We start from the raw sequence: 22073 nt of genomic DNA on the forward strand, positions 1-22073 counted from the left end.
CTTCAGTATCTCAAAGATGCCATTAATAATAGTATCTACCTACCTCTACCTTGTCTTAAAAAGTGCACATAGGCTATTTAACTGTTTATTAAATTAAATAGCAATACAACATCAAGGTGAAAGGTCAAACTTGATTTAGGAAATTGTTAAATATGACTGGATATTCAAACTGGACAGAGAGGCATGAGAGATGTGACAGAAAGTGTTGGAAGGAAATGAAGAAACTGAATTCATTTATGTATGTCCTTCACCAAGTTTGGATTATTCAGTACACCAGTTACAAGTAGGAAATATTTAGATCAGTTTGGGCACATTGAAATCTCAGTACCTGTTAATTCCTGTTATTATTCAAGGTTATGCCAGGTCAAGATCAAGTCCTGAGTTCTTTTTTTTTAATATTTAATTTTTAGTTGTAGTTGGACACAATACCTTTATTTTATTTACCTATTTTTATGTGGTGCTGAGGATCAAACTCAGCACCTCGCTGTGCTAGGTGAGCGCTCTACCACTGAGCCACAACCCCAGCCCATCAAGTCCAAAGTCCTAAGTGATAATACGAATGGGATATTTATGTGGTGATAAGAAGCAATGATTCTCATACTTTGGGGTTTTCATAAAACAACCACACTTCATAAAATATTTACCAACATAAGCAACGTTGCCAGCTTCATTTGCAACATAAGAACAGTGGGGGAAAAATCTACAAGTACTCTTTTCAATCACCCTCATTTTGTAGAAGAATCAATTTTATAACCTCTCAAGTTGGGAGGGACATAATCAGGGACAGAGTAAAGAATTGTCCTTCAGATAGGATTCATTAACCTGACGGGATTTCACTGTTGCCCTTATTTTTAGTACTAGTTCACTGGCCAGTGTTTGAAGACTCCGGGTATAAACTACCATGAAGTCTAGAAGCATTTGGAGTTATGATCGCCTTTAATCCTTTTACTGGTGTGGATCTGGACTGTCCCCAAAAGCTCATGTGCTGAAAGCGTGGTCCCCAATGCAGCAAGTTTCAAAGGTGGGTTTTTAGGCAATGACTGCATCAGGAGGGTTCTGACCTCGTCAGTGGATTAATCCATGGAGAGCTGGATGGACTACTGGGAGTTGGAACCTCATTGGAGGAAGATGGTCACTGGGGACGTACCTTGAAAGGACTTGTCTTCTCCCTGGCCTCTCTCTCCCTGTCCCCTGCTGCCACGGTCTGAGCAGCTTTCCCCTGCGAGACCTTCCACCACGATGCTCGTTATAGGCCAGAGCAATGGAGCTGGCTGACAGTGGACTGAATCCTCTGAAACCAGGAGCCGAAATAAATCTTTGCTCCTCTAAGCTGATCTTGCCAGGTATTGTGGTCACTAACACAATCCTCATGACAGTCCTTCCTTCAACCCTGGGGCTGTCTTAGTCTACACAGGCTTCTATAACAAAAAATACCTTAGATCGGGTGATTCACGACCAACAGAAACTTACTGCTCACAGTTCTGGAGGCTGAAAAGTCCACAGTCAAGTTACCAGTGGATTCGGTGTCTGATGAGGACCTGTTCATTGTGAACGGCACCTTCTATGTGTCCTTATGTGACAGAAAGCTCCCTCAGGCCTCTTTTACAAAGGCACTAAGTCCCACCCACTAGGGCACCACCCAGATCACCTCCCGATGACTCCAATTCTTCATAACATCTCCTCAGGGTGGTTCCAATGTGAGTTCTGGGGAACACATACATCAGACCATAGCAGGGACCACCGTCTACATCTTCTTTAGGAGGATACTGAAGTTCAGACTTTCTCCAGGGCACAGAGCTGGGACGTAGGCCTAGTCTCAGAGTTTCCATGTTCTTTTCACCTGGGCTGAACACATGTTGGAAGATCTGTTCCATGTGGTCACTCAGGAGTCCAGGCTCCTTGTGGCTCTGCCATGCCCTAAAACTGAGATCCCTCCCCTGAGGACAACAGACCTCAATAGTTTCTGTAGATGGAATTCAGGGATCCATGAACTTTAAAGGGAAAGCAATTGCATCTTTATTCTCACCATCTCTTGACATTTAACAGTTCCCTCAATCATGAATGAAGACGACAAAATAGTATCAGTGGTACCCATTCATTACCAAAAAAAAAAAAAGAATCACTGGTATTTTCATATCACATTGAAGTCGTTGCAGATATCTCAAAAATACCGTTTATGCTCTGACCACTTTGAAATCATGGTAATTGGAGTAGATTTAGTTGTATACATCTTAAAAGGTGGCTATCACATTTGTTCTGAGTTGGGGAGGGGACTCGAGAGGACTTTGCCTTCTATAGGGCCCATGTTGGAATCCTGAACTGGCCACCTGGAGCAAGGGGTGAGGCAGTGTGGACGCCACATTGGGCTTTTATCAGAGCAGGTGTGGAGCAGGTATCAAGAGAAGGAGAGATGGACAACAGGACCCAAACGGGGATATCTCAGAGACCAAGAGATGCAGAAGTTAGGGGACAGGAGGGTTAGTTATTAAGGTGAGCAGGGGCTGCAAGTCAAAGTCATTTCCCTGTGTTTGACTCTTTGGGGGCTCCAGATAGGAGAGAAGCTGTTGAGAGGCTCATGTTAAAAGATAAAGAGACCTAGACCAGCCTGAGATGAGAGACATCACTGTGAATGCCAGTGACGAGGGGTGAGGGACCAGATCAATGTGATGGGACACCTAGGCCAGGTCTGCCAGCCAAAGTAGAGGGGATTGGGAGGCCTAGGCCCCTGCTCTTAGGTCTCCCTGATATCATGATTGATTGCAGTAGGAGCAAAAAGGTGAGTTCCCAAGAATCAGTGAAGCATGACCCCAGGGCCAGGAGTGCACCTCAAGCTGAGGCCGCATTTTAGCCACAGAGAGACAGGCTAACTTTCCGTCAGCTCATGAAACATGGTGGCCATTGGTAGCCTCCTCCTTCCCAGGCAGACAGTGGTGAGCCCCTGCCATCCAGTGTGGCTGGAGCATAGAAGAATCTGGAAGGCACAGCAGGCCTGTGAGCCTGGAAGGATTCCGGACCCAACCCTGAGGGCAACTCTGGGCCTTGAAGGGTTTAAGCAGAATAACACAGCCATGGTTGTGCTTGAGAAAGAGCCTCCTGGCTGATGGGAGGACGAGCTGAATGTGTGCGGAGGGCCTGGGGAGTCATCCAGGGGACAGATGGAGGTGCCTGGCTTGGGGCCAGGTGCTGTCTCCTATGGGCATCTGTTGAAATGATATTTTCGGGAAAGAAAGCAGCTGTACTCAGCACAAATAGGGAAAAAAAATTCTAGACTCACCTCTGGTTGCCTCATTCTGAGGCCTTGAGCAGTCCCTTCCCTTCTCCAGATGGGGCAGCACCTCTGGAAATAGGAGCCCACTGTGGGCCCCTGCCTCTGAGGCCTCCTGCCTGCCAGCTGCCCTTCAACTGTTCACTCACGTCACTGCCACTAGAGGGCAGTAGCACATTTCTGTTTTCCTCTTCCCAGTATGCATTTGAAGTCACACTCTTAGAATTAAATATGACACAGATTGTAACCAGGTGGGAGGTTTGTTAAAACACAGACTTGTGGATTCTACCCCAAGAGCTTATGTAGGATAGGATGGAGCACAAGGAATTTACATTTTTTAACAAGTTCCCAAGGCAATGGCTGATGAAAACTGGTCTGGGGAATTGGAGTGAAGAGAGCTCTGGCCCACACAGTCATGGCCCCTGGGGAATCCTGAGGACAGGGAAGTTGCTCCAGGTTTTCAACTATGTGTTAGTTTCCTGGGCCCCATCACAGCTCTTTTTGAAAAGAAAGCTAGATTTATTCTATTGTAAATGACAAATTTTAATTGTACATATTGATGGGGTACAAACGGGTGTTATGGTTTATGCATACAATCTGGGATGGTTAAATTCAGCTAATTAACACACCAGTAACCTCAAATACTGATCATGTTTTTGTAGTGAGAAATTTGAAATCTACTCTAGTAATTAGCATTATCAGTCACCATGCTGTACAGTACAATCCTCCCAGATTTATTCCTCTTATCTAATAGAAACTTTGAACCCTTGGACCAATATCTTCCTGTTCCCCTCAACCCTGAATCCTCCAGTAACCATCCCATTCCACACTCTGCTTCTATTCCACATGTAAGTGAGACCATGTGGCATTTGTCTTTCTGTGCCTGGCTTATTTCAGTTAGCACCATGTCCTCTAGGTTCATCAGTATTGGTAAAAATGACAGACTTTCCTTATTTTTAAAGGCTGAATAGTATACCATTATGTACATGTACCACATTTTTTTTCTATCCATTCATCGACTTACGTAGGTCTATTTGGTATCTTGGCTATTGTGAAGGGTGTGGCAGTGAACATGGGATCTCAGTTATCTCTTCAACTTACTGATTTCAAACCCTTTGGATGACACCCACAAGCACAATTGCTAGATCATATTTTTAGCTTTGGAAGAACTTCCACAGTGGTTTCTCTAATGGCTGTGCTGGTTTACATTTCCACCAACAGTGTAGAAGTGTCCCTTTTTTCCTTGTCTTCACCTGCTATATTAGTTGGTTTTTGTGTTACTGTGACCAAAAGATCTGATAAGGACAACTTGAAACAGGAAAAGTTTATTTTGACTCATGGTTTCAGAGGTTCAGTCCAGGGTTGGCAGACTCCATAGCTCTGGGACTGAGGTGAGACAGAGGAAGGTGGGAGGGCAAGACAGGAAAACAGCTCAGGACGTGGAAACTAGGAAAGAGAGAGAGAGAGAGAGAGAGAGAGAGAGAGAGAGCTCTGCTCACCAAGGACAAAACATAAACCCCAAAGGCACAACCCACTGACCGAGCCTGCTCTAGCCACACCCTTCCCACCTGCAGTCACCGCCCAGTTAATCCAATCAGTAGATAAACACTGATTAGGCTGCACCTCTCATCATCTAATCATTTCACCTCTGAAAATTCTTGCATTGTTTCACACATGAGCTTTTGGGGGACATCTCATATCCAAACCAAAACACCTACTCCTGTTAACTTTCATCTTTTTTTTAATTACTTTTCCTTCTTTAAAAAAAATTTTTAATAACTTTTTAAAAGTATTTTTTTAGTTGTAGTTGACACAATACCTTTATTTTATTTATTTTTATGGGGGTACTGAGGATTGAACCCAGGGCTTCGCACATGCTAGGCGAGTGCTCTGCCGCTGAGCCACAACCCCAGCCCTTAAAAAATTTTTATACCTTTATTTTTATTTGGTGCTGAGGATCAAACCCAGAGCCTTGCACATGCTAGGCAAGCGCTCTGCCACTGGGCCACAACCCCAGCCCTAAATTTCGTCTTTTTGATAATAGTCATTTTGACAGTTACAAGGTGATATCCTGTGCTTTTGATTTGCATTTCCCAAGGATCAGTGATGCTGAGCATCTTTTCATATACCCGTTGGCCATCTGTATGTCTTCTTTTGAAAATGTCTGCTTGGGTCCTTTCGTGAATTTCTTAATTGGGTTATTGGTTTTCCTGCAATTGAGTTGTTTGTGTTTTGTGCCTACTTTAGATGTGAACCCTTTATCAGAGGCATGATTTGCAAATGTTTTCTCTCTCAAGCAAGGCACATTATTTCATTCATGTAATAATGACTAAACCTGGATTTGCACCAGGCTCTGAAATTAGTCCTGAGATCTACCATTGAACAGAGCAGACAAAAGAAGTTCCAGGACGTGTAGAGTCAGCCTGTAAATAATAAATGTGATAAGTGAGAAAATCATACACTGTGCTAAGAGGTGCTGCACCGAGCACAGACTGTAAGGAGCGAGGGTGGAAATCTGGACAGAGACAAGATGGCCCAGGCAGGCAGCCGCTGAGGCCTGCTCCCTGCAAAAGGGACATCCACAGGGACCATTTATGGTTTCTGATGGGAAACCAGCTCAGCCAGGCTGACGATCCGCACCCTCTCTGCGCAGGGACTCAAATTCTCAATACCTAGACGCGAGCTCTTTGTCCAGACCTGAACGATCTTGATCTCCACCTATTTGCCTCCACACTGCCCTGGTGAGACCTGTGTCTTCAAAGTCAGAACATGCAGGACTCCCCTCCTGTCTGCCTTCAAACTGGATTCATCTCTGCTCCGGCTGGTGTCTGTCCCTGGCCCGGGGTTCTCCCAGACCCTGCGTTCCTGAGGTGGTGTTTGTCACTTCCCCTGCTCCTCATGTCCTTCCTTCAGGTCCATAGCGCCAGGGCAGCTTCAGGGGCCGCCTACCTTCCCTGGATTCTTCCCTGGATTCAGGCAGCAGTGGCATTCATTGTGGCTGGCAGTGCAGAGCCGGGGCTCTGGAGCAGGGCTCTGGGTTTGAATCCTGATTCTGCCAACTGGTGTGAAATTGGACTCTTTCCTTGATTTCTGTGCCTCAGTTTCCCCATCTGTGAAATGAGCATAATCATACTTACCTCAAAGGATTATGATGAGGGCCAAGTTGAGTCATTACTAGAAGAGGCTTAGGTAGGTGTTAGAACTCAGTAGATGTCAGCTCTTATGTTTACTATTTCTGCAACAAGATTTTTTGAGCACCTATTATATGTATATTCCTCCCTTATATTAGGGAATAATCTGACTCAGCCGAGAGAATATAGGACTCAACTGAGCAACCACCCCTCTGGATAAATGTCCAGGAGTTTTCAAAAGGCCACAAAAGACACACGCTAGACACCTACTCATAGCCCCAAAGTGGAAACTACCCAAATGTCCATCGTGAGTAGAACGAATAAGTGAAATGTGTTCTCACAGTGGGCCATCACACAGGCATGGGGGGGATGAGGGATTGTCACTTACAGATGAACCCCACACAGCGAGGGAGGAAGCACCAGGCACGGGAAAGAACATACTGTGTGACATCATTTGAACCCAGTTCAAGGACAGGTGCAGCCACTCCGAGGCTGGACATCAGGAGGTGGTGATCTGATCCTGGGGTGGGGATGAGAGGGACCTCGAGGCGGAGGACAGGAGCATTGTCCTGCACCTCCCCAGTGTCACCGTACAGACGGTTCTGCTGGTGAAAACTGACAAACTGAACACTGTGGTCTCGTTTAAAAATACAAGAGAGAGGGGCTGGGGCTGGAGCTGAGCGGCAGAGCGCTCTCCTGGCACGTGTGAGGCCCTGGGTTCGATCCTCAGCACCACAGAAAATAAATAAGTAAAATAAAGGAGCCATTGACAACTAAAAATATTAAAATTAATACAAGAAAGAAGGACAAGGAAGAGGAAGGAGGCCAGGAAGGTGGAAGGGAGGGAGAGAGGGCCTCCCTGAGGGTGAGGTCAGGGGAGGCAAGAGGCAGGCCCAGCCGGCCCTGGGTGTGGCAGTGGGGGTGGTGAGCGGGCTTCTGTTACAACAGCCTCAGTCTCTCCCCAGTGGACGTAGGGAACACACCAAGAACACAGCAGGTGCTCGCTAAGTGCTGGTGCTGGAAGCTGCTCCCGGCACCTCTGGCGCTGACCGGCTGGGTTGGTCCAGGGCAGAGCCTGCAGAGCCTGGGTGGGTGCTCGCAGGTTCCGGAAGAGCAGTCATCAGTGAGGACAGGGAGGGCTCAGGGCTATCTGCTGAGGCGGTCGCGGCCCTTCACTATGGAAAAACTCCATCTTCATTATTGCCCTCAGCGAGGAGGAGGAGGGTGAGCTCAAGGGTCCAGGGACAGACTCTGCGTCAGGCACTGTGTCCACAGCACTGGGCCCAGGGACGCCCAGCCCCCAGACAGCCCCAACCCAGCACTGAGGAAACAAGTGCAGGTTTCCTGGGGTCAGCCAGGCCGGGCCCAGACCTCTGGCTCTAAGACTCCAGAAAGGGAGGGGTCAGCCTGGTTTGCATGGGTGACCTTTGCCCCAGCCACTTCTCCTCAGAGGCCTCCGGCCCCAGGCTCCCATCACCCTGACTCTGCTGCTCTCCCGCCCCGTGTGCGGTCTCCAGGGGGTACTCAGCCTTGCTGCTGTTCACCTCCCCTGTGCTGGGTCAGCTCCTGGGCTGGGTCTCCCTCTGTCCCTCTGCCACTGGGCTGCTATGACTTCCTCCTCTTGATCTCCAGGTATTTGACCTTTCCACTGGGTGACTGATTCCCTACGTTAAATCCCCTCTTTTTATTATTATCGGAGTGAAATAAGACAGTCCTTAAAGAATACCTGCTCTGGTTCTGTTTATGTAAAGTTTAAGAACAGCAGCCCCTCTCCACGGTGAGAGAAATCAGAACGGTGGCTGTCTGCTCAGGGAGACTGCGACAGCCTGGACGGGGCCAGAGGGAGCTTCCTGGGATGATGGGAATATCTGCTACCTGGAGGGAGGTATCGGTCACATGGGCGTGCACATATGTAAGGGCCCCTTCAAGCATGAGCTGAAGACCTGTGCATTTAACCATGAGTGGATTATCTCTCAACAGAATCAGCTTAATGAGAAATCCCTGTTTACATACGGAATATTCTAATTTCCTCGTTGGATCCGGATGGAAACACCATTTTCTTAAAAAAAAATGTGGCATTTATACACAATGGAGTATTACGCAGCACTAAAAAATGACAAAATCATGGAATTTGCTGGGAAATGGATGGCATTAGAGCAGATTATGCTAAGCGAAGCTAGCCAATCCTTAAAAAACAAATGCCAAATGTCTTCTTTGATATAAGGAGAGCAACTAAGAACAGAACAGGGAGGAAGAGCATGAGGAAAAGATTAACATTAAACAGAGGGGAGGGAAAGGGAGAGAGAAGGGAAATCGTATGGAATTGGAAGGAGACCCTCAATGTTACACAAAATTACATATAAGAGGTTGTGAGGGGAAAGGGGGGGAAACAAGGGAGAGAATTGAACAACAGCAGATGGGGTAGAGAGGGAAGATGGGAAGGGAGGGGAGGGGGGATAGTAGGGGATAGGAAAGGTAGCAGAATACAACAGTTACTAACATGGCATTATGTAAAAATGTGAATGTGTAACCAACGTGATTCTGCAATCTGTATTTGGGGTAAAAATGGGAGTTCATAACCCACTTGAGTCAAATGTATGAAAGATGATATGTCATGAGCTTTGTAATGTTTTGAACAACCAATAAAAAAAAAATACAGATAGACCATGAAGGAGGTTGTAAAATGTATATTCCTTTTTTTTTTTTTTTTTTTTTTTACAATAAAACATGAGATGCCAAACAGTATTTCACACTTGGCTTAGTTTATTTCAGGCTGTTCCTGAAATAAATGAGGGACCCTTCCTTCTCCCCGCTTGTCTCAGTGTTGGGGAGCACTGGTCTATGCCAAGGGCTGAGCTCAATGATCACACATTGTGAGTGCTCAAAAAGGTGGGTTCTTACTAAAGCAAAGTGGCTTCTGGCTTCTTCAGGACACTGTGATTTGGCCTCACGGTGCTCACAAACGATTCAGCCGCTGAATTCTCCTGGAGTGGGGAGGGTGTTCTGCAAGCCCCACCCTCGGGTTCAGGCATAGCCCCTCTATTCAAGGACAGTTCCGCAAAGCTCCAGGAAGAGAGGAGGAAATCTCAGAACATCTGTGGACCACCTCCTTACCCTCCCCCCAGCGAAATGGCCAGCACCAGCTGCCAAAGCTAGTCGAAGGCCGTGGTGGTGCCACCCTGCCCAGGGAAGCTGAGAGAAGCTCGCCAGCGCTCATGCTGACCAGGCGGTGCGCAGCCGGCACTAGACCAGAAGAGCCGGGAAGCCTGGCCAGCCCCCGGCTGTGGGAGGCAGGGGCCTGGGGTCCGGCTGGACCAGGCAGCTTGTGAATGTTCCCGTCCTCCTGGCCCCGGATGGTGGACCCAAGCCGGACTCATGCAGGCCAAAGGCATGGGTAAGGGCCGTCTGCCGTCAGTGGTCTCCTGGGGACCGTGCCCATCACATCTCCATTCCCAGCGGCTCTAGAAGGCGGTGTTCCGGGGTCGGCGGCTCCCAGCAGGCAGGCAGGGCCCCGGCAGGCAGAGGCGGCGCTGGGTCTCCAGTTGGCAGAAGGCGTTCTGGTTGGACACTCGGGTGGCCACTCCTAGCCCACACGTGGTGGAGCAGGGGCCCCAGGCTGTGCTCCATTCTGGGCAGGGGATGCCAGGGGGTGCAGGAGCCACGAGGCCAGAAAACTGGGGTCCTGGGGGAAAGACAGCCAAGTGAGCACTGGAGGGGGAGCTCACAGCCCAGCACCGCCACTGGTCGCTGCCTCCCTGGTCACGGTGCTTGACTCCTCTGGGTGCCCGTTTCTGCTCAGGTAAATTTCCTACCTGTTGATTGCTGGGATTTAATCAAATAATGGATGGGACGTGCTTGGCCAGGGCCTGGTCCTTGAAACCACCCCACAGACATGGGTCATTAAGCAGCTGTCGTTCCCAACCTCCACTGGTAAATGGCCTCTCACAGGCAGGAGGCGCCACCTGTGTGAGGAGGTGCTCATGGTCTAGCTTTTCCTCCCCTCCCTCCACGTTCCTGGAAAGGCAGAATTAACACTGTCAAAATGGCCGTACTACCAAAACCGCTATGCAGATTTAACGCAATTTCCATTAAAATACTAATGACATTCTTCATAGAAATAGAAAAAGCAGTCATGGAATCCATTTGGAAACATAAGAGGCCCAGAAGAGCCAAAGCAATCCTCAGCAAGAAGGGTGAATCAGGAGGCATCAAAACACCAGAGTTCAAATTATACTGCATATTAATATAATAACAAAACCAGCATGGCATTGGCACCAAGACAGACAGGAAGACCAATGGTATGAACAGAAGCCACAGAGACAAACCCACATATATACAGTTATCTCATACCAGACAGAGGTGCCATAAACATACCTTGGACAAAAGATAGCCTCTTCAACAAATGGTGCTGGGAAAACTGGAAATCCACATGTAACAAAACGAAATTAGACCCCTACCTCTCACCCTGCACAAAACTCAACTCAAAGTGGATCAAGGACCTAGATCAGAGACCTGAGCCTACTAGGAGAAAAAGTAGGTCTAACTCTCCATCACGTTGGCTTAGGAGCCGACTTCCTCAACAAGACTCCTAAAGCGTAAGAAGTAAAATCAAGAATCAATAAATGAGATGGTATCAAACTAAAAACCCTCTTCACAGTAAACAAAACAATCAAGAATGCGAAGAGAGAGCCTATAGAATGGGAGAAAATCTTTGCCACCTGCACCTCAGCTAGAGCACTAATCCCCAGGATATATAAAGAACTCAAAAAAACTTAACACCAAAAAACCAAGTAACCCAATCAATAATTGGGCAAAGGAACTGAACAGACACTTCACAGAAGAAGAAATACAATCGGTCAACAAATATATGAAAGAATGCTCAACATCACTAGCAGTTAGAGAAATGCAAATTAAAACTACATGAGATTTCATCTCACTGCAGTCAGATGGTAATTACCAAGAATACAAGTAACAATAAATGTGGGCGAGGATGTGGGGAAAAATGTTCACTCATACATTGCTGGTGGGACTGCCGATTGGTGCAACCACTTTGGAGAGCAGTATGGAGATTCCTCAGAAACCTTGGAATGGAATCACCATTGACCCAGTTATCCCAGTCCTCGGTTTATACCCCAAAGACTTAAAATCAGTATACTATAGTGACACAGCCACATCAATGTTTACAGCAGCTCCATTCACAATAGCTAAGCTATGGAACCAACGTAGGTGTCCTTCATCAACAGAAGAATGGGTAAAGAAAATGTGGAATTACTCAGCCATAAAGAATAATAAAATCATGGCATTTGCTGGTAAATGGATGGAACCAGAGACTATTATACTAAGTGAAATAAGCCAGTCCCCCCAAAACAAAGGCCAATGTTCTCTCTAATATGTGGATGGTGACTCATATTAGGCGAGGAGTAAAGGGCAGGGTGGGGGGTTTCATCTGATTGACAGGGTGGAGTGGGCGGCAGAGAGGGAGGATGGGGATGGGAAAGACAGTAGATGAATGGGACATGACTTTCCTAGGTTCATATATGAGCACATGACGGGTGTGACTCCACATCACGTTCCACCACAAGGATGGGAAGTCATACTCCACGTATGTATGATATGTCAAAATACATTCTACTGTCATGTATAACTGAAAAAAAACAATTTTAAAATTTTGAAAAAAAGGAAGGAATCTACATGTTCAGAACAGACCCAAATCAAAACAGGTACTTTCAGTCCACAGTTGGTTGACTCCATGAAGGCGGAACTCGTGGACACGGGGGTCACCCTCAAGGTGTACGTGTGCCAGCTACGCCCACAGGCCACACGTACAGTGAGGTCCACCTGGAGGAGCGGTTTCTTACCCTGCCTCTGGCACAGAAGGTGAGCTCCCTGGCTTGAACTGATGAGGTGCATTTCACCCCAGGCTGCCCTCAGCCCTGGCTCCAGCCGCTCTGTGTGCTGGGGCCGTTTAAGGGCTCTGCTTGTGCTCGTTCATTTAGCCCTCAGGACTCTACGAGGTGGCTGCTCTCGTTACCCCCATCGCACAGATGGAGAAAGTGACGCTGAGGAGTTAAGCAACCCCCAGAGCTGCACAGCAAGGAAGCGATGGAGCTGGGTTTAGAGCTGGTACAGACTCCACAGCCTGAGCTCGCCAAGTTGCATACCTCTGCAGCTTGCAGCACCACTGTGGCACTGCCTGCCTCCCTTTTTGTAAAGCCACATTCATCTAATGACTATATATACATATATATATATATATATATATATATATATATATTTTTTTTTTTTTTTTTTTTTTTTTTGCAGTGCTCGAGATGGAACCCAGGGCCTGCGCATGCTGGGCAAGTGCCCCCCCCTCCACTGAGCTCCACCCCCAGCCCCAACAACCATAGGTTTTTAAAAAGCAACACAACAACAATAAAACCTCTAAAATTGAAGGGTTCCTAGCAGGAGTAACTGTCTTTTCTCCATCTCTGCCCGGTCCGAGGCCCACGTCCCAGAGACAGCCACCTTGCCTGGTTCAGTTGGAGTTCCTTCTGATGAGTGCAGATGGTGACGCACTGGTGATGTGCTGGCAGTGGGGGCTGCTGTATTGTAAACATCAGGTCCCTGTCACATCCTGCATTCCTCTGCTGAGCACGGAGGAGGATTCGGCTCCGGTGTCCTACCCTCCCTCCCCACCCCACTCTGCCTCCTGACTTTTATTTTCCATTCTGATTGTTTAAAATCCAGCACTTGGGGCTCAGCCGAGCTTAAGGTGGCCTGGTGATTCTCCCTCCACTGTCTCCACTTCTCCTCGCCCACCCCTCTCCGTTTCTGAAGTGTCCCTGTGTCCTAGCACGAAGCCCCCTCCCCTCCGTGGCCTGAGCCATCCGGAGCTCACCTTGGCCCTGGAGGGGCTGGACGGCCCGCCCGGCCGCCTGGTCACACACCCACTCGGGGCAGCATTTGCCAGGGACCTCCACCCTCCTGGGGCGCGGGCAGTCCCAGCTGGGCAGGCGGATGTCCTCGCTGCACAGCGGCAGGCAGGTGAGGCCACCGTCCTCACAGCGGCACAGGACCCTGCAATGCGGCTGGAAGGTCTCCCCGTCCTGGTAGAGGCGGCCGTTCAGCTCGCAGCCCCCGTCGTCCTCTCCCACTGCAGAGGGAGGAGAAATAGGGCTCTGGTCATCCCAGCTCCGCGTGGCCCTTCCGCAGAGCTGCCAGGATCCCTGGGGAAGCCACGCCCTCAGGGTGTGGCGCACTGCCCAGGGCTCCGTCCCAGCAACGTGCACCGGGCCCACCAGCCCCCACTGTCCCTGAGGCAGGACACTGGGACCCTGTACAGGGTGTGCCAGATGGTGGACCAAGTGATTTCACTTCTCCTCGCCTTAGTTTACCCATTTGCAAATTGGAATCTCGTGGTACTTATTTCTCAAGGTGGTATAGACCAAGTGAAGTGATGTAGGAAATGAATCCAACAAGAAGGAGACGGTCAGCGGGTCCTGGCTACTGTGTTGTTACCCTGAGTAGACACAGATTAGTGCACACTCAGGGACATCATGCAACAACCTCATTGTCCTGCTGCGTTGCAGTCACCACTGTCACATCAGGGCTTAACTTGCTGGCTGTGTGACTCTGGGTCACTTTACTTAACTTCCCTGAGTAGCCTGAATAATTTCAATGATGAGAGTGGTCATTTGTACCTTCAGGTCACGTGGATAATATGTAGTAGCACAATGAAAGGCTTATAGAAGGTGCCTAGGAGACGGAGAAGTATGCCCTTGAGATATGGGTTTCACTACCACTTCCTCCACCGACGCAAACTGGGGCTGGGGCAGAGTGTTCCTCCTGGCATCCCCCAGGGCTGGCTGAGAGCCTGGCTGGGACATAAGACCCTCAGATGCCCTTTGAAATGTCTGGCCCAAGGCTCAGCCTGTGACAGGCTCCGACTAAACAGTTCCAACGCCCCAGCGTTCCAGCGAGGGCTGGTGTGCCTGCTGTGGCCGCCTGCTCCTAGCTGGGAATGAGACACACTGTACCTCAGTGACTGGAGGGACCCAAGCCAGCGGAAGACAAGCAGCAAAGTCACCTGGAAAGGTATGTCAGCTGTTCGGGGGCAAAGAAACAGGTGTGAGTGGGGGGGAGGCTTCCTGGAGACCTGGGTGACAGTTCACTGGGTCTGGGGCAAGGGCTCACTGGCAGCAGGCCTCCAGGTCTAGTGAGAGAAACTTCAACAGACCCTCAGACGTGGAGGGTTTAGGACCCACAAGTACTTGGACCCAAGCTGGGAACCTAGGGCCGAGTTACTTCGCCTCTCTGAGCCTTGGTGCTGCCGCAGGGCCCTGGCAGGTAAAGTGAGCGAGCGCCCAGTGAGTATCTCAGTCCCAGCCTGGCGCAGAGGCGCTCCGTCAAGGGGCGGGGGCCGCTTATCATTCCGGGAAGGCCAAGACCCGGGCCAGCTCCCTCTCCGGGCTCAGGCCTCAGTCCTTTGGCTCCAAGTCCCTGACCCTTTGGCCTGGATCATGTGGCTGCTGGTTCCCTGGAACCCACAGGGGCAGCTGCACCTTAATCCCCACCCTGGCCTAGCCAAGCCCAGATCTCCAGCCTGGCGCCTGCTGCCACTGCCCGGGGGCCTCGGGGTCACGGGGATGACCTGCAAACAGAGGATGTTTAGGAACATCAGCTGGGGTGATAATTTTAGCCCAGTTTCTCAGCCCTCCCTGGTCATCAGCTTGGAGATGGGGGTCAGGCAGCCATCCCTCAGCGGCCACTCCCCACATCAGGGACTGTGTGTATCTGTTTGTGCTCCCAGATGTCACCAGGCACCTCCCAACTTAGCACACTTGGAATTCCCCTGCCTGGCCACACACCTCCCGCCGCCAAAGCCCTCCTCCTCCTCCTCCCGGGTCCTCTCCAATGTCCCCTTCTCCAGGAACCTCCCACAAATGACTCCCAGTCCTGCCCTCTGGGGACTGTGTACCCTCCTCTGCTCTCTTTTTGTTTTACCTTCAGTCACTTACAAATTGTGGCCTAGGCAGGTGACTTAACCCAGTTCCCTCATCTGCAAAACAGGGGTAACAGAATCCACCTCCATGTTCAGGAGAAGGTGAAACTGTGTCCATAAAGGCTCGGACTCACATGGAGGCCACCAGCTTCCAGCCTCTAAACTGGGTGCAAATCATGAAAACTTGTGAGCATCACCATGTTGCCGGACCAGGGCTGGGAATGGCAGGAAGGAGCAGAGACCAAGTAGATCTGGCTGCAGGTGTTTGAAGTCAAGAGTTTGAAATCAAGAGTGGGTGAGGAGAGCCCTTAGTGAAGTTATTGACAGTACCAGCTACTAGGCACTCATCGTGTGCCATTGAGCAGAAGAGTGTCGGAGCCTAAGATCACGGAACCAGATCTCTGAGTTCAAATCCCAGTTGGCCATTATGAGCTCTGGGACCTTGGGCAGGTTGATCAGCCTCTCTGTGCCTCATTTTTCCATCTATTAGTACCTACTTCAAAAGGCTGTTGTGAGATTAAGGGAGTTGATATTTGTGAAGCCTGGCACGTGGGCAGGGTTACACAGTTCAATACATAAACTCTGCCTTATGTCATGGAGAATCTAAATAATAGCTGTGGAAGCTAAGTGTCACATCTGTCAGTTTTTCTTTAGGCACATTTTCATAGTGGTCATCTGTGAGTTTAACCAATCATCCCTTTCTCATTCTTTCCTCCTCCTGCCGAAGGGAACATTTAACAAGGATTCACTGTTGCTAAATTTCTGTCTATAAGTTTTGTTTTATTGTTTTTTAGTAAGACTTTTTCTACAGATGGATTCATTTTCAATGATTCATGAGTCTCCCTTCCTCTCCTCTCTCTCTCTCTCTCTCTCTCTCTATTTTTACAAAAGTATGAGATGCACGTGGATGAAAGAGGCAAATCCTTCTCCAGGCCTTATCATTTTTAAAAACCTCTAACCTCTTTTTATTTCCCTGAAGCAGTGGTTATCCACAGGGGATAATTGTGCCCCGGGGGCACTTGGCATCCTCTGAACCCAGCTGTCAATTTGAGGGGGCAGGGAGAGCTGCTATGGGGTCTAGCAAGTGGAGCCCAGGGAGGCTGCTAGTGTCCCCCCATGCACAGGACAGCCCCCTGCAACAGGAACAGCCCAGCCTGTGTAGAGTGTCATCAGAACAAGACTGCAACCCCTGCCCTGCAGTGCCAGCAGGTGCCAGGCCTTGCCCGTGCTCAAGGTCATGGCGGAAGGGCACAGCCAGGACTGTGACCCAGGAGGAGGACCAGAGGGAGCATTGCTTAGATCTGTTTGCAAAGGCCCCAAGCTGAGTGGCGTGAAGTGTGTCAGCTAGCATCTCTGGGCCTCAGTTCCTCGTTTATAAAATGGGTCTGAAAGGACATCCTGTCCCCTGCCTCACTAGGAGGATCATGACTTGTGCAGTAAGTGCTTCACACAGTGCCCGACACTGCCCTAAATAAGGGGCTGTGTTTTATTTCCCCAGTGTCACTAGGACTCTCAGAAGAGGATAGCGGCTTCTGGGCTGCAGAGTCTGGGAGGCTTCCCAGGCAGGGCTGGGCTTTGAAGGCTGGCTACGATTTGGGCAGGTAAAGGCTGAGAGGGGCCTTCAGGTGGGCAGGCCAAGGAAGGTCAAAGAGGACACTAGGAAGTAGGCCCAGGGAGCGGCGGAGGGTCCCAGGTCCAGCTGGCTGGAAGGTGCACCTGCAGGAGGCTGTAAGAAGGACGAGGCGGAGGGCTTTCTCTGACTCGGGCAGTGGCCTTGACCTCCCCACACCCTCTGTGAGTCCCGCAAACCTGCTTACAGAGGCACACTGCCCCTTGGCCACCGGGGCCCGTTCCAGGCTGGCAGAGCAGGCCCTGGCTGGAGTCGCAGACATGGAGGTGGTCGCAGGGCTCCCCCAGGCGCCGTGCACAGACCCGGCAGCAGCCACAGCCATCCAGCACTAAGGGCACCCCCAGCGGGCATCGGGGTGGTGGCCAGGGACAGGCACAAGGTGTCGGGCACAGCTGGGCACACACCTGAAGAGACAGAAACCTTGCTCAGCCCCGAGGTAGACAATGAAACCCTCATACTGGCCACCTCTCTGCCAGGCTGATCAGGGTGGGGTCCATGCCTTGGCCTCAGAGTCAGCAGACCTGACCTTGAACCCCAGCAGTCTCCAGGCACTCCCTAAGAGGAAGTGTGGCATTGTGGTCATGAGCAAGAGCTCTGCCCCTTATCAGCTGAGTGATCCTGGGAAAGTTACCAAGCTCTCTGAGCCTGGGTTTCCTCACCTGTGCAATGGGACCAATGGTAATATCTGACTCAGAGGCTTGCCGTGAGGGATGCCTGAAATGACTCAAGTCAAACCTGTAGCACATAATAGGTGCTCAATGCATTTAGCTCCATCATCATCTTTGTTAATCACAATAACAGGCTTTGCCCCTGCCCTCTATGAGCAAACAGGAATGCATGAGCGACAGCTCCAGGATTAAACCGCACAGTACATGGCACATTTTCCAGCACGTGGATACTTCGCTTGAAGGCTGATTAACTCAAAAAGTACCATGAACACTTTTGGTCTTTGAAACAATCCAAGTATGTTTCCCAACCCTGAATGCACATCACACCAGCCAAGAAACTCCTAAGACCCCTCTGAGTCTTAGCAAATCAGAAGCCCCAGTGGCAGGACCCTGGAATCTGTATACTTGACAAGATGCCCAGGGTTTCCAGAGCACAGATAGGCATTCAGCCCCTTTGCCCTGGGCTAACCCCCACCCCACCGTGTACAGATGGGGAAGCTGAGCTTCAGAAAGGGGAAGGGACTCTCCAAAAGCCAGAGTGTCCACTGCAGGGCTGGGGTCAGGCCCAACTCTGCTTCCCCCATGTGGACCTAGAAACCCAGTTTGGTAGGCTTTTCCTGTGGTAGGGAAAACCCCGGGCCAGGGACCCACCCTGCCAGTGGCAGGCTCAAGGTATCAACCCAAGTGACCCAACTGCCCCTTCCCACCCAGGACAAAGAAACAAACAGACCATAAGCCAGATGCCAAGTGCTCCCTGCATGTGCATTTGAAGGTGGGGTCCAAGAGGTAGGCATAGCTCAAGGTGTCCCCTGAGGGGCTGGGGCTGAGGCTCAGTGGTTGAGCGCTTGCCTAGCACATGTGAGGCCCTGGGTTCAATCCTCAGCACCACATGTAAATAAATGAATAGAATAAAGGTCCATTAACAACTGCGTCGCTTCTGTGGGGACTGATTCTCTGCAGACTTTGTGGGGACTAGAGGGTATTTTCCAGAGGAGGGAAGATTTGCAGTTTGGGCTAAGAAAACGAATGATGTCACATCTCTCTTGTGACCCAAAGCAGGCAATGACCAGGTCACCCTATTCCCTACCCTGACCCTCCCCTGGGGCCCCAGGTCCCGTAAACAGGCTTTCGTTGCTTGCAGCTCCCACCCTGACCTGCAGGGGCCACCTACGCTGGCTGGCCAGCCTCTGGTTTGGGTGGCAGAGGAGGCTACCACCTGGCTCCTACCTACGACAGAACTCCCAGCAGAACTTGGGATTCTAGAGGAGGGGCCTCGCCTCGTCCCTCCAGGTGGTCTGGTCCAGTAGCACAGCCTCCCCTGGGAGCTCATCAGAAATGAGCATCTGGGCGGGGCGGGGCTGGGCTCAGGGGCAGAGCGCTCGCCTAGCATGTGTGAGGCCCTGGGTTCGATCCTCAGCACCACATAGAAATAAATAAACAAAATAAAGGTATTGTGTCCAACTGCATCTAAAAAATAAATAAAATAAAAAAGAAACGAGCATCTGGACCTTCTTGATCATCTGAGTCTGGGCTGATGGATCCAGAGGTGATGCATACAGAATTGACCTGAGAAGGAAAAGGCTGACTTTGGAGCTCTCCAAACCAGAGGCCCACTCCTTTTGTTGTGGATGGTGGGGACACGGATCAGAATTGGCTCCTGGGTCCCTTCACCGGAAAATAAGGGTGCCAAGAGACAGCCTTCTACTGAGCACCGGGCCCCTCTGTGGGCTCCCTCTACCCAGCCAGCTCTGCTGCCTTCTGCAGGCCCTGAGACCCCGGGGGAATCTGTTGATGACGTCAGTGACGACAGCTCACTACCACCTGCCACACCAGACATGCCACCTGGGAGGGCGATACTGTGTCATCCGATCTGACCCTCCAGTGAACTGCCATTCGCATGTCCATTTGAAAGATGAGGAAATGCACAGCCAAAGTAGTGGAACCAGGACCAGGGTCCAGGCTCGTGGAATCCAAGGCCCGAGCTCTCAGTTGCTCTTGACCTCTAGGGACTCAGATGCCAGCTTAGGCTCTATTTGTTCAAGAAGGATAAGTCAGGAGGGTATTTTGGCACAGCCACGGAAGGACGTGCCCTTGCTGGCATTCCTCAGGACCCACCCCATGCACTCTGGCCCTAACTTCCAGTCGTCTGGTCACTCCAGGTGTGCCCAGAGCCTTGCGTGGCTACCCGAGGGTACTGGGTCTACTTCCTGCCTTGACTTACAGTAAGTAGCCTGGCTGCTTTGTGACCTGGAGGTGGAACTCAGTCTCCTCCCCGATCTGGTGGTCGGAGACCACCTCTCCTGAGTGATTAAGTGAGGTCGTGGTCAGCTCCTCCAAGGACCCTGCTTGTTTCCAGGTCTCTCTGCCTCCTGCCCGTCTTCCCCGCCTGGAGCCCAGGAGCCCACGCCTGCCTGGGAGACTTGGAATTCTGTTTCTGTGGGTGCTTGTGGCTTCACATGTTGGCCATGGCCAAGTTCCTGGGTCTCTCTGCAGGATGCTCAGTGGTTTCCTGGGACAGGGAAGAAGCCCGCGTGCAGCACGAGCCAGGAGGGTTACCTTGGTTTTCATAATCCCGGGCCCCTCTTCCTCCCAAAACCTGGGGCCCTGCTCCAACTACCCAAGCCACATGCCCTGGTATCATGTCCCCAATCCCTTGGGGAGAGCCAGCAGCAGGCCCAGGATACTGGTGAGACTGCTCGGGCCTTGGAGGAGAAGCTGCCACCCCCCATGTGCCTCCAAGGAGCATAAAAATACACCAAGACCTTGGCTCCTCAGGGACCAACCTCCCTGGCTCCAAGAATTCAGCATTTGCTGAGGAGGTGACCCAGCTTGGCAGCTGTGGCACTGGACAGGTTAGGGTGGGAGGCTCAGGCTGGGACCCCACTTCACACACCCCCAGGCCTGTCTGCCCCACTACTCTCACGTTTCTTTGCTCTGTGGCTCTGAACTCGTTGCTTCTCCTCTCTGAGCCTCACTTGATTAAAATGGGGGCTATAATCCCTTCTGGGATTGTTATGCACATTAGGCAAAGTGGGTGGCCCACAAGCCCTGTGGAAATGCACAGAGGGAGGAGGGATCACAGAGGGGTCCCTGGGCCTCTCCAGCAGCCAACCCCCACCTGAGGGCCCCGCAGCACAGTGTCCTCACATTGTAGACTTTCCGGTCAGTTAGACTCCAGCGTCCATCCCAGCCCTGGCCTGGACATAGGTAAAGCTCCTCCTGTCTAGAATGCCCTGTCTTTGAAGAGGCGTTGTGGGGACTGGAGGTGTCTTCTGAACACTCATGGGGTCCCAGGGCCTGTGCTCAGTGTTGGAGGAGGTTGTCATGAGTGGTCTCCTCAGAGGCCTCATGAGCCTCATGCCCATTCAACGGAGGCAGAAGCTGAGGCTCAGACTAGAAAAGGGACTTGCTTGAGGTCCCACAGCAGAGCTAGAAAGAGGCCATGTCTGGGACCAGGCAGGGAGCTGGGCTTGGGCACAAAGGCCACACTGTGCCCCTGGTGAGCTGCGGAGCTCAGGCTGTACATTTACACCCACCCCCCACACTGAGGAAGTCGGGGCGCATTCAGGGCCCGGCCCCCTTACCTTTGAGAGCAGGCAGAGGAGGGAGAAGGCCAGGAGCTGGGTCTGTGCTGTGCCTCTCATGTCCCTGTGCCCCGCGGAGCCAGCTTGGAGCCTGGGAGGCAGGACCTGTGAGTCTTTATGTTCCGGCGGCTGTGAGGTCACTCCCAGGCACACACACTTGCACACACACACACACACACACTTACGCTGGCCTGTTCATTCCTTGCCCTTCTCCCCATCCTCACAGTCCCCATGATGAGCCCATTTACCTGAGTGTGAGACCGTGGAGACCACCACAGGGTGCCTGCCAGTGCGTGTGTGTGTGTGTGGTGTGTGTGTGTGTGTGTGTGTGTGTGTGTAGCCAGAGGCAGTGCCAACGCCAAGAGCCTGTGACAGGCTGGCGGGCCCTCGCTAGCTCCTTCCAGCACAAGTACGTTAGCTCAAGCTTCTGCCATAGCTGCTCCAGCCCTGCGCAGAGCCCCTGCCCCACCCAGGGGGCTGTCGATACCAGAAGCGTCCAGCAAACACCCCCTTTGCAGACCTGACCCAAGCCCTCCTCAGCCCCGTGGCCTGGACTCTGGGCAGCTCCAGCCTGGCCTGCGGTTTCTGGCAGGGAGATTGGCAGCCACCCAGAGGTGGGTGTGACCCAGAGCAGAACTTCCTTGGCGGCCTCTCTGTTCTTGGCAACAGGGGGCTGCCCCAGGCCTCCTTCCCGGGCTCTGGAAGGTGGCCTGCCCATGGTGGAAGAGCCTGGGAAGGCTGGGCCTACTGTGTGCTAGTACTTGCTGAGCCCTGCTGCAGGATCTGCTCAAACCAAAGCCATTCTGTTTGAT

The 22073-nt window shown here is 51.2% G+C and overlaps 1 protein-coding gene across 1 annotated transcript; it reads right to left on the bottom strand.

Annotated features, from left to right (window-relative positions):
- Window positions 1–9076: 9076 nt before the first annotated feature.
- On the bottom strand, window positions 9077–21830 carry Ccn5 (cellular communication network factor 5). The gene is made up of 5 exons (XM_046434029.2): window positions 21510–21830; window positions 21262–21352; window positions 17197–17413; window positions 13277–13531; window positions 9077–10078 (listed from the first exon to the last, which is right to left on the bottom strand). Exons 2-5 carry the CDS (start codon window positions 21319–21321, stop codon window positions 9858–9860), a joined length of 753 nt encoding a protein of 250 aa, XP_046289985.1. The 5' UTR covers window positions 21322–21352; window positions 21510–21830; the 3' UTR covers window positions 9077–9857.
- Between the last annotated feature and the right edge of the window lie 243 nt (window positions 21831–22073).

This window comes from Marmota monax, unplaced genomic scaffold (genome assembly GCF_021218885.2).
Source record: "Marmota monax isolate L192 unplaced genomic scaffold, Marmota_monax_Labrador192_F-V1.1 WCK01_AAM20220418_F8-fsc00014, whole genome shotgun sequence".
NCBI lineage: Eukaryota > Metazoa > Chordata > Mammalia > Rodentia > Sciuridae > Marmota > Marmota monax.